At 42.0% G+C, this 16,701-nt stretch overlaps 2 protein-coding genes across 2 annotated transcripts; one reads left to right on the forward strand and one right to left on the reverse strand.

The window, feature by feature from the left end:
- The first annotated feature begins 173 nt into the window (after positions 1 to 173).
- On the forward strand, positions 174 to 11,542 carry LOC139640279 (H(+)/Cl(-) exchange transporter 7-like). Its single transcript, XM_071514464.1, has 19 exons — positions 174 to 223; positions 351 to 413; positions 657 to 740; positions 884 to 977; positions 2,123 to 2,187; positions 2,518 to 2,634; positions 2,781 to 2,835; positions 3,242 to 3,302; positions 4,630 to 4,771; positions 4,875 to 4,968; positions 5,321 to 5,493; positions 6,163 to 6,214; positions 7,242 to 7,369; positions 7,450 to 7,535; positions 7,853 to 7,985; positions 8,271 to 8,330; positions 8,594 to 8,770; positions 9,466 to 9,546; positions 9,973 to 11,542. The coding sequence occupies exons 3-19, from the start codon at positions 666 to 668 to the stop codon at positions 10,057 to 10,059; spliced, it is 1,680 nt and encodes a 559-aa protein (XP_071370565.1). The 5' UTR covers positions 174 to 223; positions 351 to 413; positions 657 to 665; the 3' UTR covers positions 10,060 to 11,542.
- Positions 11,543 to 13,640: 2,098 nt separating this feature from the next.
- LOC139640280 (retinal cone rhodopsin-sensitive cGMP 3',5'-cyclic phosphodiesterase subunit gamma-like) lies at positions 13,641 to 15,244 on the reverse strand. Its single transcript, XM_071514465.1, has 3 exons — positions 15,090 to 15,244; positions 14,957 to 14,997; positions 13,641 to 13,717 (listed from the first exon to the last, which is right to left on the reverse strand). The coding sequence occupies exons 1-3, from the start codon at positions 15,242 to 15,244 to the stop codon at positions 13,641 to 13,643; spliced, it is 273 nt and encodes a 90-aa protein (XP_071370566.1).
- Between the last annotated feature and the right edge of the window lie 1,457 nt (positions 15,245 to 16,701).

Consider the following 16,701-nt stretch of genomic DNA (forward strand, 5'->3'; position numbering starts at 1 on the left):
TAGACATAACTTTTCTCCCTCTCTCTCTCGCTCTCTCTCTCACTCTTTCTCGGTCCTACCTTACACTCTCCATCCTCCCTACCTCCCTCTCCTGTGCTTTCTCTACCCCCCCCCCCCCCCCCCCCCCCCCCGCGCCTTTCAGCCTATAGCAGCAGGAAGCGGTATACCTCAGATAAAATGCTACCTGAATGGGGTCAAGATTCCCAGGGTGGTGCGACTCAAGGTACACACACACACACACACACACACACCACTGCAACAATTACGTGAAACCGCCGTCACTATACCGGACAGGACTTAATTCATGCCCTCACATTCTCTGTGTGTGTGTGTGTGTGTGTCTTCAACAGACTCTGGTGGTGAAAGTGGGCGGCGTTATCTGTTCAGTGGCTGGGGGTCTTGCTGTCGGAAAGGTAAATAACAACATGAACCCTCAAAACTTTGCCTGCGCTTGTAGACTGGGTTTGTCAGATCTACATCGCTCACATTAAAGGTGAAGTACCACGCTTTTAAATTACATGAAAATGTTTCCCCCAAAGTAGAATGAATCAGTCTTATTATATATCTGTGCCTGAGCAAGTGCAGATGCATATGTTTTGGATGCGTACACTTTAGCGTCCCTAACCCTAGCCTCTTGTTTACCCACAATCCTTCAGGAAGGTCCCATGATTCACTCTGGAGCCGTTGTAGCCGCGGGAGTCTCCCAGGGCAGGAGCACCTCTTTAAAGAAAGACTTCAAGGTTGGTGTGTGGAGTGAGTGTATGTGTGTTGGATAACAAGCAAGCCTTCCCTTTCTATTCATACAATCCAAACATGTCTGTGTTAGAGTGTGTTTGAGTGTAAGAGAGATGCATTGACACCGTGTGTGTGTGTGTGTTTGCAGATTTTTGAGTATTTTCGGAGAGACACGGAGAAAAGAGACTTTGTTTCTGCCGGAGCTGCTGCCGGAGTGTCTGCTGCTTTCGGAGCACCAGTCGGTAAAAAAAAACCACACACACCATCTTTCTGTGAATTAAAGGAATAGTTCACCCAAAAATGAAAATCCTGTCATCATCTACTCCCCCTCATGCCAGTTGAAACACAGGTGAAGTTTGTCCATATAACACACAGGGAGGCTGCAGCACAACTCCATAGCAGCCTTCTCCAAAACAACTGAAGTCAGTGGGGACCAGTTCTTCAGAGTTCCAAAAAGACCTACAGTATATTTACACCATCATTTAGTGCAAATCTGAACTACAGCTGATTGATTTGCAACAAATAATGGTGTATAGGTCTTTCTATTCACAGTGTGATTGTTTGGCTGTTTTTGTTTTGGAACTCTAAAGAACAGGTCCCCATTGACTTCAGCTGTTTTGGAGAAGGCTGCTACCAAGTTGTGCTGGCAGCCTCCCTGTGTGTTATATGGACTAACACATTTCACCTGTGTTTCATTTGGCATGAGGGGGAGTAGATGATGACAGAATTATCATTTTTGGGTGAACTATTCCTTTAAGGATTGAGTATTTGAGCAGCTTACTGCTCTGGTATAAATCTGCCTTTCCACTTTAGTTGGTATAAGGCCCAATGGGTGCAGCAGTATGGCTGCGTGCCCAAACTGCTTGATAAACAAGTACAGATTGTGTCCCACATTACAGTCCCACAGTGCCTTTTGCGGTGATGATCATGTTCCTGAATACAAGAAGAGCATTATGAGAGTTGTGTGAAAATTCAAAGCTAAGGTTTGAAAATTTCTAGTTTAAAAAAAACAGAACTTGTACTTCCTTTTAACTTCCTTTTAACTGTAGATATGAAAGCAGGAATGGAAATGCTTCTGAAACGGCATTTATACAATGTGATACTCAAACCCTCCACTGAAACCAGCGCTAATTAAATAGTTTTAGGTTGGAAGGTATTGCAGTATTTAAATATGCTTATTAAAGGAATGAGCTAGAGCCAGTTGTTATTCATACTGCACAGGAATGAATGACAGCAAATTGCTTCTTCTGAAGATACAAAACAAGCCCTGATATCTCCAACTATGCTGACTGTGTGCAGACAAAACAGAAATAATGTAAAGGAGAGGGGCATCCTAGACAATGGCAAAAACTTGAAAAAACTGTGGTTTTGTTTCTTTTGTCTATAGGCGGCGTACTGTTCTCTCTGGAGGAGGGAGCTTCTTTCTGGAACCAGATGCTGACATGGAGGATAGTAAGTAACATTGTCCTTTTGTAGGATTAGGGTGGAAGGCTGAAGGAATGAAGGGTGGAGGTGTTGTAGAACAGGAGGAAGAACGACTTTCTCTCACCAGAATCTCACCTGGAGGATAGATGTCAGGGTTGGAGTGAGGGATTACTTAGAAGAGAGGAAAAGAGGGATAGATGGATGGATAAAAACAGTAGGAGGTGAAACTGGAGGGTAGAAGGATGAGGATTTCAATTTGTTCTCCTTTCCACATGCTTGGCCGTAATTTCGTTTTCCCTCTTCCTCCTCTCTTCGTCTCTCATCGTCCCTCTCTCCCTCTTTCTCTTCCGTCCCCAGTTCTTCGCCTCCATGATCTCCACCTTCACTCTGAATTTCTTCCTGAGCATCTACCACAACAAAACGGGAGACCTCTCCAGCCCCGGTCTCATCAACTTCGGACGCTTTGAGAGCGACGTGAGAAACGTTATTACTTAATACGCTGTTAGCCGTCGGTACATTTTGTTTCTGAAATTCTGAAGTTTCTGCTGTAAGACGCTGCTTTACGCTCACTGTCTGTAAATGGAAAACTCAACATGTACTGTAATTTTGGCCTTTTTCAGAGTGTGGCCTATAACCTCTATGAGATTCCCCTGTTCATCGCTATGGGAGCAATAGGTAAAAAAAAAAAAAACACCTTTCTGTTTCTGATTGCTGTTGTTGAATGTATTTTTTGCCAGCTGCCCTTGCCATGTTTACGTCATGAGGACAACAATGCAATTAATTCTCCGGCTTTACAGCAATATCTTTGATGACTTTATTGATGCCTAATGAGTTTTTAAAGTCTAATAAAAGCTGAATCAACCAGGCAACTGTTTTTTCACGACACTGTTATCCCTACAGTGTTAGGAAGGCAATATTTTCCATTTAAATTGTTAGCAGTGAACCATAGGCTTTAGATCCATTTAGAGTCATCCATTCACATCGGTGTAGCTGCTTTCACAGTGGGGTGACTGTGTGTAATCATTACATTACAACAAGTTACATTTTGTCTATTTCTAATGATGCTGCCTTTCCCATGCAGGTGGCTTGCTGGGAGCGCTGTTCAACATCCTGAACTACTGGCTGACCATCTTCAGGATCAGGTAAGGCCGGGAAGGGGAAGCGATAACGACACCAAAAAGAGAGGGGGAAATAATAAAAAAGAGTAGGAAAGCAGCAATCTCCGTTAACAATGAAAGCCAATTGTATGTATAAAAGACGAAGAAAACGTCTTGAAATAGAAACCTTTTGAGAGAGAGAGAGAGAGACTGACTGAATTGTGGTCATGATTAACAGAAGTTGAACTATTTCAGTGAAGGATCAGGTGACACTTGGAGACTTGCCTTGTTACCTATCTAGTATGCCCACATAAGTCAGCCAAAACAATACCCGGTGATATGAAGTCTTTGCTCTTGCTGGCAAAACATTGGGTGGGGCGCAGGATGAGGAAGTACATAAAGTACACTGTGTGTGTTTCTCAGATTATCAACATCTTGTGATTTAAGCGTTCGGTATTAAAAATAGCAGCTGTATGAGAACAGGTATTATGACTGGCAGCTTGACTGGTCTGGGAGGAGACTTCTCTTAAAGACAACTGCGGTTCCTGCTTCCTTGTTGAGCTAGCTACTTTTTTTCAAGATGAGAGCAAATTAGTTATTTCATTTATTTCAGAAGTTAACGCAACTAGAGAAGGTATAAGAATCTATTTTGATGATAGTTTCACTGTTATCTCTCTACCTACAATACAGATAGTCATGGAATTCTGGACAAAATCATATCTAACAATAGAAATACTCTCAAATGGGGGTCCGTGGCCCTAATGTGGACTAAATTAGGGGTCCTTGATGTGAAAAAGGTTGAGAATCACTGGTGTAAATGATGTTTCTGCATGTTCGATTGCAAAGCAGACGCTGGGGATCTGATTATTTTGTATGACAAAAGACCATGTGTGTCGCATGGTGAAAAAACAATCAGCATTGTAAACAAAGCGGCTCAGATGTAGACGCTCTGCCCCACGAGGCACAAAATGGCGGATTTGGCAGAGACGGTTGTGTTTTCCGTCTCATTGTTTTCCCTGCCCAGAAACCCTGTAGCGGTCAGGCCTCGTCGCATGTGGGAAATTCCATACCGAGTCTTTGTTTGACAGTTTCCGGTTGATGAAGTGTTATTATGAATGTTTTATGTGTGTCAGTTTTAACTCCATAAGCCCTCACACACGGAGCGCAGCTAGGGTTATGCTATGATGAATAAAAGCCAATGCAATCCTCAAGAATAGTGACAATAATCATGATCATCTGAACATGATGTCAGTGGGGTGAAGTGTGTGTGTGTGTGTGCTAGTGTGAAGGGAGGCTTGTGACTTGCAGGCAGTACAGATAAATGTCACTGTGTGTGTGTGTGTGTGTGTGTGTGTGTGTGTGTGTGTGTCAGGTATGTTCACCGCCCTTGTCTGCAAGTGATGGAGGCCATGCTGGTTGCCGCGGTGACGGCGACGGTGTCGTTCGCCATGATCTACTTCTCCAACGACTGTCAGCCTCTGGGGCCGGATCACGCCGAGGAGTACCCGCTGCAGGTGCGCGCACACACACACACACACACACACACACACACACTTGTTCTCTGCCATCCTTCTGTTGTTTACCTCTCTCTCTCTCCCTCTCTCTCTCTCCCCCCAGTTGTTCTGTGCAGATGGAGAGTATAACTCCATGGCAACGGCCTTCTTCAACACCCCCGAGAGAAGTGTTCGCAGTCTCTTCCACAACCAGCCAGGTAAAGCTGTGTGAGAATGGCTCAATGAGTGTGTGTGTGTGTGTAAGTGGACCTGCTGGACCTATAGCCTAACTATCTCTCTCCTTCCTCTCTCAACTCTCATCCCTCTCTCTCTCTCTCTCCTCCTGGTGCCTACAATCCTCTGACCCTGAGCATGTTCAGGTTGACCTCTTTCTCATTTCTCTGCCTCCTCTAGGTCCTAAAACCCCTTTGACTATGGGAATGTTCTCTCTATCATCCTGATCGCCCTTTTGCTCTCTCCTCCGTCTCCTACATGTCCTTAGCCTGACTTTCCATCTTTATTCTTATGTTTTTTTCCTCTTACCTTCCCTCTCCTCTCTCTGTCTCGCAGGAACGTACAACCCTCTGACCCTGGGCATGTTCACGCTGACCTATTTCTTCCTGGCGTGCTGGACCTACGGCCTGACGGTGTCCGCCGGAGTCTTCATCCCGTCCCTTCTCATCGGAGCAGCCTGGGGGAGGCTGTTCGGGATACTGCTGGCCTCCATCACTTCCAGTGGCTCGGTGAGTGTGTGTGTGTGTGTGTGTGTGTGGAATAAAGTCAGATGTACTTTGAGATGATGGGAAAATATGTATATGGGGGAAGTCTATTGGGAGTTCTTTTTTCTAGCAGTTTCTATGTGAGTGTGAGAACGTATCGAACGGGCGAGTGTGTACTGTATGGCGTATGTGGGTGGTTTCAGTTCACTGTTTCGGACCTCGAGTGGAATGTACACTAATTGTGTAATAATCTAGTAGTGCTGCAGTTAGAAGGACTCTTTGTGGCCAAATCAAATCTCACCACTGTAATCTCAGCATAATCACTGCCTGCCCTCAATACACACTCTTTCACACACTGATCCTGTTTCTTTTCCTTCCACTTTTCAGAAAAATATCTTTTTTATGCAGGTTCCAGTCAGTTATGGCTAAAATGATAATCTCTTTTTAATTTCTCTTTTTTATTTCTTTCTGAAATCACCATATAATACAGAGGTGCCTGGAAAAGTATACAAGAGAAATATACAGTAGAAGGGGATGTATGATTTTGTGGGTAGAAATGTAGGGATGTGATTCCAGACAATAGAACATTCATCTTCAGTGTTTCATTTCCACATTTTTCCTGGCTGGGAAAACTAACTAATATTCCAAATACCGCAACTTATTGTCGACATTCTTGTGTGTGTTCTGTGTTAGATCTGGGCTGACCCTGGTAAATACGCCTTGATTGGAGCTGCAGCTCAGCTAGGTGAGTATCGCCACATTAAAATATTCTGTCCCTTTCAATGGTTAGCAGACAGGAGAAGGAAAGGATAGTATTGTCATGAAAAAATTGAAACCTGCTAGAATTAGATCACTGGCATAAAAGTCATATTATGGATTATTATTGAAGTTGTTAGGCAACAAAATACCTTTGCTTGCAAATTGGCAACAGTTTGAGGATGTAATCAAGTCTGTTTTTAATGTCTGTAAATAGCAAGTAGAGTAAGGACCTTCAGTGGGTATACAGCATTTTGGAATGAGACCCTTCCAAGTGATCTTTTCAGTTCTAACTGACTGCCTCTGCTCATCATTACTCTCCTTGTTTTGTGAATAATTGTTATTTTCATATCTGTGGTGATGTCACAATGTGACATTGAGGCCCAAGTGTGTGCAGGTTTTCTTTCCAATCAAACACTGACATTCTTGTAATGTTTGATTTTATTTCCTAACATTAAATATGTACTAATACCACTGATACTAATGTTAATGCCAATACTGAAAATATAATAGTATGTTGTGGGGACTCATGATATGGACTTGATTCAGACTTGAGTCACAGTTTTAATTGCTTGAGACTTGACTTGATGTGGGTTCTGGTGACTTGGGTTCTGGTGACTTGGGACTTGACTCTGACTTGTACTTTGATGACTTGAAAAGGTTTCTAAAGTCTTGACTTGAGATCTTGTGTTTGTGTAAATGACTCAGATTGAAAGTGATGAGATTTGTTCCAGCAGACGACTGAATTTAAATTTTGTTTTCTGAATTTGTATGGAATGATTGAATTTATTGAAGTTGAAACTGATTATAGAAATCAAACTCATGATGCTCTTACCAAGTTTTTATCCTATTAAAACCATATTGCATTGAAAAATCCTAGATATTTACTTTTCTTTAAGATATTAAATTGATACTGGACTCTTGATTTGTTCTGACTTGACTTGCTGTTCTACATTTAGACTTGAGACTTGACTTGAGACTTTGTTGTAATTGTAATATCGCCCTCTACTCTTTAGGGGGCATCGTGAGGATGACTCTCAGTTTGACTGTCATCATGGTGGAGGCGACAGGAAACGTCACCTACGGCCTTCCCATCATGCTCGTCCTGATGACCGCCAAGATAGTAGGGGACTACTTTGTAGAGGTGAGTAAAGGGGCTGGGACACATACACAGCCACACACAGAGTCACACAGTGTGTGTAACCTCTTTCTTCCCGTCCCCAGGGTCTATATGACATCCACATCAAGCTGCAGAGCGTTCCCTTCCTGCACTGGGAGGCTCCTGCCACTTCCCATTGGTTGACCGCCAGGTAAGATCTCTCTAATTTGCTAATGGCCAAGTAAGAGCTTTTCTGATTGGATGACTGGATGATGATGGAAACCATCCAGGGACCGAAGAGAGACAGTTCCATGTAATATCATTTAATTTTATGTATTCAGTTTTATTTTTAACCGCTCATGCACTTAAACTCTGCTTTTAGATAAATTCTATATAAATTAAGTGTATTATTAAGATTTGACTTCTCCCCATCACTTTCTTTCACTCTCATTATCACTTTTTCTTCCTCACACAACCTCTCTCTGTTTGCTTCCTTCTCTCCTCTCTCTTCCTCTCTCTCCTTCCCAGAGAGGTGATGAGTTCTCCAGTCACCTGTTTCAACCGGATAGAGAAGGTGGGAACCATCGTCGACGTCCTCAGCATCACCTCGACCAATCACAACGGCTTCCCTGTCGTCATGCACGTTGCCGGTAGCGACGAGGTACTTTCTGCGACGGCCTGGGCTCTTGTTCGGGTTTGGTTCATCTTCTGTTAGACAACCCTCGTTCTCTGGGGGTTGTTGAAAGTGATTCTGGGAAATGTAGGAAAAGTAAATGACAACACTTCATCACAAAATAACCCCTGGAATGCATTGACCGCCACAGATTGATGACGCTGTGTATAACGGTGTGTCCGAGGCTACTTTTTTTTTTGTCCTCCGCTACAAATGGAAACCTCTTCCCTCTTTCATCCATCACCCCTTCCTCTCTCGTCCTCTCTCTTTCAGCCAGCGAAGCTCTGCGGCGTCATCCTTCGCTCTCAGCTCATCGTTCTACTCAAACACAAGGTGAGATGAGTGATATGTGGCGAGAGAGAGAGAGAGAGAGAGAGAGAGAGAGAGAGACCATGTAAACATAGACATTGTTGTGATAATTCAAATGGAACTGAAAAGCAGCTAGATGACAGTCAGTAAAACCAACTGTTGGGATATTGTAGGTGTTTATGTCCATCACATAAAGTTTCTGTATGCATTTGTGAGAATCCCTCTTTATCCCTCCCTCATCATCGCTGTACTGTGTGTGTGTGTGTGTGTGTGTGTTCCCTTCCCAGGTGTTTGTGGAGCTGGCCCGGTCCCGGCTGACCCAGAGGAAGCTCCAGCTGAAGGACTTCAGGGACGCCTACCCCCGCTTCCCCCCCATCCAGAGCATCCACGTGTCCCAGGACGAGAGGGAGTGCATGATGGACCTCACGGAGTTCATGAACCCCACGCCGTACACCGTGCCACAGGTACACACACACACACACACACACACACACACACACACACACACACACACACAAATACACACACAGACCTGCCACAGGCTTTATAAAGGGTGCAACTCGAAAAACAAAGAACTGCCATGCTCAGCTGGAAAATATCTAAATATAGGTAGAATATATTGCAGACTCGAGGCCATATTGAATGAAAAAATAATGTCTGTGAAGCAAAAATATTTCATCACTTTCACTGGTTTTTCATTTTCATTTTCATCACTTAATTGTAACTTCGCTGTGTGCCGGTAGGGATCACTTTGGTGCATCCTCCAAATGTCATGTATATGCTACCAGTATTGGCAACAAGTAGGAGAGAATTATGGGAAATTATTAGTATCAAAATCCATATTGATGCATGACTAGTCTCTTTAGGCCTCTGTGGGTATTTAGGTGTGAACTTTGTGCTTATGTTTGAATCCAAGCCAAATATTATGATTTGACTAAATTGATCTTCATGCTAAAATTGGTATATTAGCTTGATTTTGCTCTAGCATATCAAAAGATAGTATGTAGCTCTGTCATTATTCAAGGTGTAAATGCCATAGATATAATTTCCATGCTTTGAAATGATGTATATATGTATGTATGTATGTATGTATGTATGTATGGTGGAATGCAGGATGAAAAGTAAGCACATTTTATTAAACGAGTCCCTCTGTGTGCAGGAGACATCTCTGCCTCGCGTCTTTAAGCTGTTCAGAGCGCTGGGACTGAGGCACCTGGTGGTGGTGGACGATGAGAACAAGGTAAGAGAGATAGAGAGAGAGAGAGAGAGTGTGTGTGTGTGTGTTTTGTTCTGAGAACCCATTATGTCTAAGTAATATTGTTTTAATGCATTCTATGTAAATCATCATAATCTGGCCCACAGGTTATTTAACATTGAGCTTGTTCGTTACCATAAAACTGAAAATACTAGACATGTATTTTGCTTGGCTGTTATATGGATGCGCATTTATTTTCTATTAACCAAATCATCGGAAACAGTCTATTTGTATTTAAACATTTCATAGGATTTACATGTCGGGTGTATGCAAAATAGGTTTACAGTGTGCCACTAGATCATTTTTCCCATTCACAAAAGGGAATGAATGCTAGGGTCAGCCATTGTTAATTTGATGATAATGATGATGATGATGATGATGATGATGATGATGTCATCGTCTTTTTTCCAGGTGGTTGGACTGGTGACCCGGAAAGACTTGGCCAGATATCACCTGGGCAAACACGGACTGGAGGAGCTACAGCTGGCACAGACATAGTAGACACACACACACACACACACACACACACACACACACACACAGTGGACTTGACTCGCATACCGACACATACACACACACACACACACACACCCACGGACTATGACCATGTTCACCCGTTGCCTAGTTACCCGCCGACCCCCAAGCTATGCAGCCCGCCAGGATGCCGTCACGGGGTCGAGAGGTCGCTGTCATTCTTTGATGCCAAAACGGTTGCCATGACAACCCCATCCACGACACCCCATCCACAGGTCTGGGTCATTACGGAAACAAAAAACAAACGCATTTAAAATCATACATATTCCTAGGCATTTTTACGTGGTTTATAAATATATGGTTTTGAAATCGTCTAATGGATTATTATCTTAACTACAGACTTGAAGGAAAAACTCTTTACCTTCCCCCGACCCACGAATTCCCACTGTAAAACCTGCCTGAAACTCCTTTTTTAGACTTAGCCAATGAATGATTTGCTCTGAAAGGATTTTGACCCAGGGGTGTGAGAGATGACTCCCATTATCATCGTCATAATTTGTTCGGCGGCCATTGTGCTGAGGCATCAAGTGATATCTCAGCACAGGGCTTAGCTGCCACTGCCTGTGCTCTCTGGCATTAATTGAGTAAAGGGCTGTGTGTGGTGTGAGGACAGAGAAGAGAAACAAAAAAAAGTCTACATTATGTGGAGAATGTGACCTTTTTCCTATCCTTTATAAGCTTTCCTAGACCTCGCTCAGACATTTTATGAGCTGGGTCAAATAGAGTTACAATGAAAGGAGGTCTTGAGATAAAAACACATCCACTTTGCCACCTAGAAGAGAGAGAACAGTGTTTTGAATGAATTAGATGAAAAGAATCGCCTTGAATCCCTGTCAGCTAGTAAAAGGTAAACTTTTTTTTTTTTTCATCTGCACATCTCTTCTGTAAATGGAGATCCGGTCTTGTTCTTTGTCCTATTCTGGCCCTCAAAATTTTCAGCTAGGGACCGTCTAGCAACCGATAACGTAATATCTCGCCAAAACGTCCCTCTAAATAGGGTGAAAATGTAATAAACCTGTTAATGTAAAGAATTACCAGATAATGTAAGAACATGACATTGTTACATAATCTGGGCATTGTTACTTCACAAAAGGTGTAAACTGATGATGTCATAATAATATCACAAGACTGTAATAACTTATAAAATTTCATTATTTAGTCAATATCATTACATCATCAGTTAGACCCACCCCTTTATGAAGTACTATTTCTGGACAATGTAATAATGTGATGATGTTGCATTATCCAGCAGGTTAATTCATGTAGATGGACATTTTTATTTATTGCATTTTGACAAGTTATTACATTATGAGACATTAAACATTTCAGTCAGTTTGGGCTCTTTAAGGTCTTTCATGGTAACATCAGCTGCTTTTCTTTCTTTTTTTTTTGTTCTAGTTTTGCACTGTGTGAAAGAATGCTGTTATTTATTGTTGATGTTGAATACTAGTGTTTTAAATTTAAAAGAGGGGTGGGGGTGGGGGGGGGTAGTTATGTATGTATGCTGAGACAAAGTTTGGGTTTGATATGAAAGTTTGGGTAAGATGGCAGTTGTCTCTCTTTATCTCATTTGGCCACAAGATGGAGTTTGAGGCAGGATTTAGGCAGAGCCACTTAAAGCATGACAGAGACCTGGAAACAGATCAGTTCTGTTATGAAAAGAGAGCTTTTGAAGGTACCTCTGCCCTCTCTCCCAATTTATTATCAGCACTATTGAACGTATACATATGTGTATATACTGTCAATAGTTAAGAAATGGCACTCAGAACTTTTTATCACCACCAAATGTTTGCACTTTGACCTACTACTGAAAGACTTTTTTTTTTTTTTTTTCTTTTTACATTGTTGAGACATCCCCACAAGTGTCCCACAAGATTCGCTGTACGAATGTAAACCTTTGCTCCTTTCCTTCTGTTTAAATCATGAAACAGCAGGAAGGATTTCAGTGATTTCAGTGGCTAAATTCTAGCACAACAGATGCAGAAAACATGTCATTCATCCTTATCTTATCAGACAAAACACACACATTCAAATTTATAATCACTCATTTTTGTCTTTTTTTTTTTTAATCAAACCATTCTCGAATTAGCATCAGTGTTTATTTTTTTTCTCTGTGCACACTTTGTTTTGTTTGTACAGTTCTAGATGTTAAATTTAGACTATGCCGTATTTTATAACCACTTGATGAACCTTTTGTGAACTAATAAAGTTTAAAGTTATCTATTCCTATGTGATATTTGCAACAGACTGATCTTTTGTTTTATTTTCTCTCTTTTTCTTTCCCAAGTTCAAAACAGAGTACAGTATAGATGTATAGAAGGACTATTAGACACATACGTATGTAGTTCAGTGTTCAGGTGAAACAGAAATATAAGGCAAAACAGGTTTAGCAGCATCAGAACTTAAAGCTACGTTCAAAATCCCCTCAGAAGCCAGGGGAGAGACTGAAAGACTAGCAGTACAATTACATTACATTCAGCATAAATAAATGACAAAATAAATAAAATCCATAAAAAAGATTAAGATTACAGTAAGTTTACATATGCAATGTAAATGTGGAAATATTCATAACTCATATGGCAAAGGCCTACACATATATCTTCTCGATAGTCTAGAATACGCATCAAAATATCAACGAAAAGTGAAGTTAGCTCATATTTGTAGCAACAACAAAATAGGCTTACACATATATTTTAGTCACTTAAATTCCTATATGAGCAGTAAACTACTGTTCATAGATGACAGTAAACTTTACATCAATGGCAGCAGGAAAAGGCTTACACATGCTAACTGTTGTTAAATGTTCCCTAGTCCTAGTTATTTCTCACAAAACAAACAAAAAAAACATAAGAAGAGTTTTCTTCACCCACTATTGTTGTACTGCTGCTCAAGTAAATCAAATGCCTGAAAGTACGGAAGAGTATTGGTGCCATTGTAGGTTCTTTTTTCTTTCTTTCTTTGTTTTTTTTTTACCACAGCCAGAGGGAGGGGCGGTCATATTCTGAGAAAATACTTAGATTTAAGTCCGAAATTTGCAAGAAAAAATCCCTCCGAAATTTCTGAGATTAGAGTCAGAAATTTGTGAGAAAAAAACGCAAAAATCTGAGAAAAAAATGCAAGAATTAAAGTCAAATTATTATATTTTTTTCAAATTTCTGAGTTTTTTCTCACAAATTTCTGAGTATAAATTCTTGCAAATTTCCAACTTTAATCTCAAAATTTCTGAGTTTTTTGTCAGAATATGACCCCCCTCCCCCCGGCGGCGGTAAAAGAAGAAAATTCACCTACAATGGCCCTAATACTCTTCTGTATGAATGACTACATTTACTACATAGGCTGAAGAGGCTCAGGCTTATCAGGCGGCAGCTTCGGCCGACTCCCCCGCTCCTCAGCTGGGTGGAGGACAGGACTCTGGCTCGCATGGTCTGCCCCAAGGCCACGGTCTCATTATTCAGATGATTTCATGCCGAGTCGACTAACTGGTGATCTAGGACCGAGGCTGGATCCGGTCTGTGTTTCTGCTTCAGGGTGGAGAACTGGTCCTGTTAGATGATTCCGTACTGGGCCAGTTCATGAAGCTCCAGGTGGCTGAAAGCCTCCCAGGGACACACCACTGTGTAGTCTGCAGGGGGATAACAAACAGAGAAAGACAGCATTTGCATATATCAGCAAGAGATAGAAATAGAAATACATATGATAAACATATTTGAGTTCTGAGTTTCCAGTCAGAATTACGAGATTAAAGTCAGAATTCTGAGTTTCAAATCAGAATTACGAGATTAAAGTCAGAACTCAAATAAAATTTTCACATGTGGCCCTAATCCTCTTTCATAGCACAGTTACCAGGGCTGTAGTACTCGAGTCTGGTCTCGGTCTGGTGCCTAATTTGACTCGGCCATTATTTGGATGTTGACTCAACTTTTTCCTGCCTATCTAAAAAATTTCAAAGATATTTTACCACCTTCCACCTTTGATCATTTTGCTCTGATCTTGGTCTTGGTCTCAGTCTTGACCCCCTTTGGCCCTGGTCTTGACTCACACACTACACTACACTACACTACAGCCTGACAGTTACTGTACATTTAAAAGTGTGCTAAATGACAATATATGGACACAAAGGGAGCATTGCATTCTTTACTCATGGTTGCTCCTAATGTTGGGGATCTACAGGGTTTCTGTGGGCCTTCAAAATGCCTGAAAGTTTGTGGATTTGGGAAATATAAAAAAAAGTCCATAAAGGTTTTTGAAAATGAGTGGAAGGCTTTGAAAGTGCTTGATCTTTTATTAAAATATAGAACCAAAATTCATCAATATGCCTCAGCTCTGATCTCGCAACACTTCACATCCTGAGGAATAAACCTGTGATGGAGATTTGCGTTGAAGGATTTCACCAGGGTTTCTTGACTTGAGAAGACCACAAGTAAGAAATGAGGCCACTATGATGTCTAATTTTGACTGATGTCAAGTCTTAAACTGTGTTTTTTAAACATTAAACATTTTGGGTGATCAAATTTCACCAAATAAGACCTTGAAAGTCATTGAAAAGTCCTTGAATTTGATGTCCGAGTGTGGGAACCCTGGATCTCGGGATTTAGATTGTCAGCTAAATGCCCAAAATATAAATGTTACATTACACAGACAATATATGCTGACTCACAGTACAGGAGGACACCACTTTATATTCTATAAAGCAGGTAGGATGGGTCAACTTGGCAATTTGGCTCAAACAGTAGCTGCAAATAAGTAACTATACGATTCAGCCCAGATCTCATGGAGAGACAGCGAGAATTCATTTCTGAAAGACGGAGAACTGAGCCGGAGAGAGGGATGAGGATTAGGAGAAGAGGGATAATGCGCTCACCGGTGCCGAGCCCATCCATTCCAGGGATGTCATCCCCGAATCTGAAAGAAGAAAAAACATTTGTTTCCACAGACGGAACTAACACTAACAAACAAGAACTCTTTTCTACTGGAGAAGCACGAGCCCCTTTTACCCTTTGACTCCCTTCTTCGGGGGTTTGCTCTTGAACTTGGGGGCCGTCCTCTGTTTGAACTTGAGGGGTCCTCGTCGGGGGGTGGTGGGGCCGCCCGTCACCTTGGTGGGGGCCGTGACCTCGCTGACGCTGACGTCCGAGCCGGAGCCGCTCATGCCGGCTTCGTTTGGGACCGTCCCGCTTCTCATGAAACGACCTTCTTCGGGTTCTTGTAGGTTTTTTTTTCAGAGGCTTCTTGGGAGGTGCCTCGATTTCTTACGCCGTCTTTTCCGAAGGATTGCTTTCTCTCTTTTTTCTTAAAGATGCCTCTCTCTCTCTCTCTCTCTCTCCTCTTCTTCCTCTCCTCTTCCTCTCCAGTTTTCCTCTTTCGTCTCTCTTTCGGCCTTCCCTCTCTTCTCTCTCTTCTTCGGTTGCGGTGGTGTCGTTCACGCAGCTGAGATCTGCAGGCTTAAAAAGGTTTAAATACCCTCCTGACTACAACCCCCCCCCACTCCCACACACACACACACACACACACACACACACACACACCGTCCACCCCCCCGCGGCTGTCGTCACCCTGGCAACAGTAGATTGGGATGACACAGCAGTGAATTGGCTAGCGCCCTATAAGAGTCACAACATTCTGTCTTTTCATTCATAAATTATCAGCCTGAAATACGGGACATGTGGTGGAGGGACACATAACACATACACCCCCCCCCCCACCCACCCACCCACCCACCCCTCTGCCCCAATTGGCACTCACAAGTATCGGATAATTGGCGACTTCAGTCTAGAAATATCTATATATATATATAATATAACCTACAGAGACAGAATGATATAAGCATACATACACACACACACACACACACACACACACACACATTCCTGGTGGCAGATGGCAGGTGGGTTCTGGGCCCAAGACCACAGACTGACAGATTGACAATCTGACTGAGATCAATTAATTAGAAGAGGGGTGATCTTCATTGACATTACATACCTACAGCTCCCCAACCCACACACACACACACACTCACACATAACCCCCACCTGCACACACAGATGTCCTTCTCATTCACACACACACAACATACGGACAGACAGGTGTCTGACACCTACCATGTTGAGTTGGCCAACCTTTAGATCCAGTGACACTGAAACCAATGGAGGAAAGGCGGCTCCTGTCACTTTGGGGGCCCACTGTATATTCATTGGTCGTAATAATAGATAAGATACACACCAGCATTGACAATGTCTATATGAAACGATCATTTCCAAACCACTATATATCCATTTATTTGTTCATATATCCAAAAAACAAACAAACTTCATTACAGCTTTTTTACAATATAAACAAACATTTTTACAATATAAGATAGCACAAGGCATTATCCACAAAATATCCACAGATTAAAAACAAAACTTAGTACTTTTGAAAGGATACTAAGCAAAATATGTGTTTAGCAAAATTATAAGTTTACCAACTGGATCCTCTATTGGATGAGGTGACTGAAATATTGAATGAGGTGGGGGGTTTTTTCTTTCCCAAAACTAATTTATTACATTTTAGATATTGGTTCTTCACATCATCCTTGTGTATAACAAGGATGTATTGTATTCTGTATTA

This window comes from Centroberyx affinis, unplaced genomic scaffold (assembly GCF_046629955.1).
Source record: "Centroberyx affinis isolate AG114_WGS23_722 - 3 ecotype Tasmania unplaced genomic scaffold, CSIRO-AGI_Caff_v1 ptg008894l_1, whole genome shotgun sequence".
NCBI lineage: Eukaryota > Metazoa > Chordata > Actinopteri > Beryciformes > Berycidae > Centroberyx > Centroberyx affinis.